This window comes from Mycetomoellerius zeteki, unplaced genomic scaffold, assembly GCF_001594055.1.
Source record: "Mycetomoellerius zeteki isolate Tzet28-1 unplaced genomic scaffold, Tzet1.0 scaffold35, whole genome shotgun sequence".
NCBI lineage: Eukaryota > Metazoa > Arthropoda > Insecta > Hymenoptera > Formicidae > Mycetomoellerius > Mycetomoellerius zeteki.
In genome coordinates this window covers 2100998-2103340 of record NW_017257338.1, presented here as the reverse complement: position 1 = coordinate 2103340, position 2343 = coordinate 2100998, and the positions used below count along the sequence as shown (strand labels likewise).

General features: G+C 46.0%; 2 protein-coding genes across 2 annotated transcripts in view; one reads left to right on the top strand and one right to left on the bottom strand.

The window, feature by feature from the left end:
- The window catches only part of Ance-3 (angiotensin-converting enzyme Ance-3), a 57925-nt gene that overhangs the window by 42450 nt on the left and 13132 nt on the right, over nucleotides 1–2343 (bottom strand). The gene's annotated exons all lie outside the window — the stretch shown is intronic.
- Nucleotides 167–1888, top strand: LOC108725574 (proline-rich protein 4). The gene is made up of 2 exons (XM_018452673.1): nucleotides 167–258; nucleotides 685–1888. The coding sequence occupies exons 1-2, from the start codon at nucleotides 247–249 to the stop codon at nucleotides 1867–1869; spliced, it is 1197 nt and encodes a 398-aa protein (XP_018308175.1). The 5' UTR covers nucleotides 167–246; the 3' UTR covers nucleotides 1870–1888.

Genomic DNA, 2343 nt, shown 5'->3' with positions numbered 1-2343 from the left:
ACGCCGTTGCTCGCGATTATGGAAGCACTGTAGCTTGTGTCTAGGATTTATGAAAAAAAAAAAAATGCCATAACGCGCCGTGTACGTCGGGCGAACGCCAGACGCGTGTTTCACTTTTCCGCGAGAGTGCAGAGGGGCTCGCTTGGTACACGTCGGGGGAAAGCGGGCTATAAAGACGGTGGCATCTTGGGGGGAAGCATTCAGTAAAGTCTGGATATTGACCAGATCGTGAGAGACTTGGTAGACATGAGAATTTTGGTAAGTTCGCTCTCTCGTCCGGGGCGAAATTAGTTGCACTTAGATTCTCAAATTAGCTTCGTTTAATCATCTTGCCTACATCACCTTATCGAGATTTCCAACATGCATATTAAGCATAACCGTGAGAAGTGTTAGTTTTTAAATCAAATTATTCAAAAGTTAGTTTAAAAGCCATTTAAATTGATTAATGTTGCTTTGATATTATAATAAAATTATAAATTTAATAAACACAATCAAAGAACAAAAAGCAATAGTTGATCTGGATAGTCAGGCTTACATATTTTATGTAACCCGCTACACTATGTCGTATTGACGAGGCCATTAACAACTATACTTAATAAAACGCATAGCATTTTTCCGAGAATTAAATCATTGATGCTGCAACAGTAAGCGACTGATGTAATCAGTATAACGTTTCGATTACAGTTTCTCACGGTGTTAGTGGGGCTGCTGGCCTTGGCCGTGTGTGAGAAGAAAAAGGAGATTACGAGTAAGCCGAGCAAAAATGCTGAACGCGAGAAAAAACAGGATAAGCGCGGACTGAGTCACATCGAGGCAGACTTTGGAGGACATGATGATGGTGGTTATGGTGGCGGTTATGGTGGCGACGGCGGCGGCGGCGGCGGCTTTGAAATATCCCACGATATCGGCGGCGGAGATATTGGTGGCGGACATGACATTGGCGGTGGTTATGATGGTGGTTACGGTGGCGGTGGTCATGATGGTGGTTATGGCGGTGGCGGTGGCGGTGGTGACGACGGTGGCAAGATCAAGCAGATCACGATCGTGAAGACCGAGAAGGTGCCTTATCCGGTTGAGAAGAAGATTCACTACCCGGTGGAAAAAGAAATACCGTATCCGGTTAAAGTGCCAGTACCGCAGCCCTATCCGGTCGAAAAAAAGATCCCGGTACCGGTGAAGGTTTTGGTGAAGGTACCGGTTCACATACCGCAGCCGTATCCCGTCGAGAAAAAGGTGCCTTATCCGGTTCACGTGCCGGTAGAAAGACCGATACCCTACAAAGTATATATCCCCCAGCCGTATCCGGTCGAAAAGAAAATACCATATCCAGTGAAAGTACCGATACCGCAACCGTTCCCAGTGGAAAAGCCCGTGCCGTACACTGTGAAGGTTCCAGTGCATGTAGCGCAACCCTTCCCCGTGGAGAAGCCAGTACCGTATCCCGTGACAGTGCCCATCGAACGACCGTACCCAGTACACGTGGCTAAACCGTATCCGGTCCCAGTCGAGAAACCAGTACCGTATCCAGTTGAGAAGAAGGTACCTTACCCAGTCAAAGTTCATGTGGAGCGACCAGTAGCAGTGCCCGTAGAGAAACCAGTGCCCTACCACGTTAAAGTACCGGTACCGGCGCCGTATCCAGTAGAGAAGCCAGTACCTGTGCCGGTCGAGAAACCGGTGCCCTATGCCGTAAAAGTGCCTTTCGAACGACCCGTGCCGGTTCACGTGACGAAGCCAGTGGCTGGGCCGGTGCCCAAGCCGGTACCGTATCCCGTAAAAGTGCCGATAGCGGTACCAGTGCACGAGCACGACTCCGGGGCTGGAGGTTTTGACTACGAGTCCAGCTTCGGGGGACACTCGGGATATTAATATCAAAAAGCGTAGCAGTGGAGGATTTTTTCTTTTTTAATTCGAAAAGAAATTAACGAGAGAGAAAAGGAAATACGTTAAGATGAAGTAAATAATAATCAAACGTAAATAATCGAATTTGTTAATTCGACTCAATGATTTTAGTTAATTTTGTATATAAAAACATTAAATTGTACATATATTCATAAAAAAAAAACTAGAATTAGATCGTGATAATTTGTAGAAATTAAATTCGAGATATACAGATAGACTGGGTAAGTGATTCATAGAGGGGCCCAACATTTTCAAATTCTCCACTGCATCATAGGAACGAATGTGTCGGCGCGCTTTACGGAATATCGCAATAACATTTCTCCAACATGTTTTTTCAAACGCATTGCGTCGAGAAGAAAATCATAGAGCAATGTGATTCGTAACGCGGTCAAACGGCTGATCTTTCATACGGGAGCGTTAACGAAGCGTTTCCTCGGCATT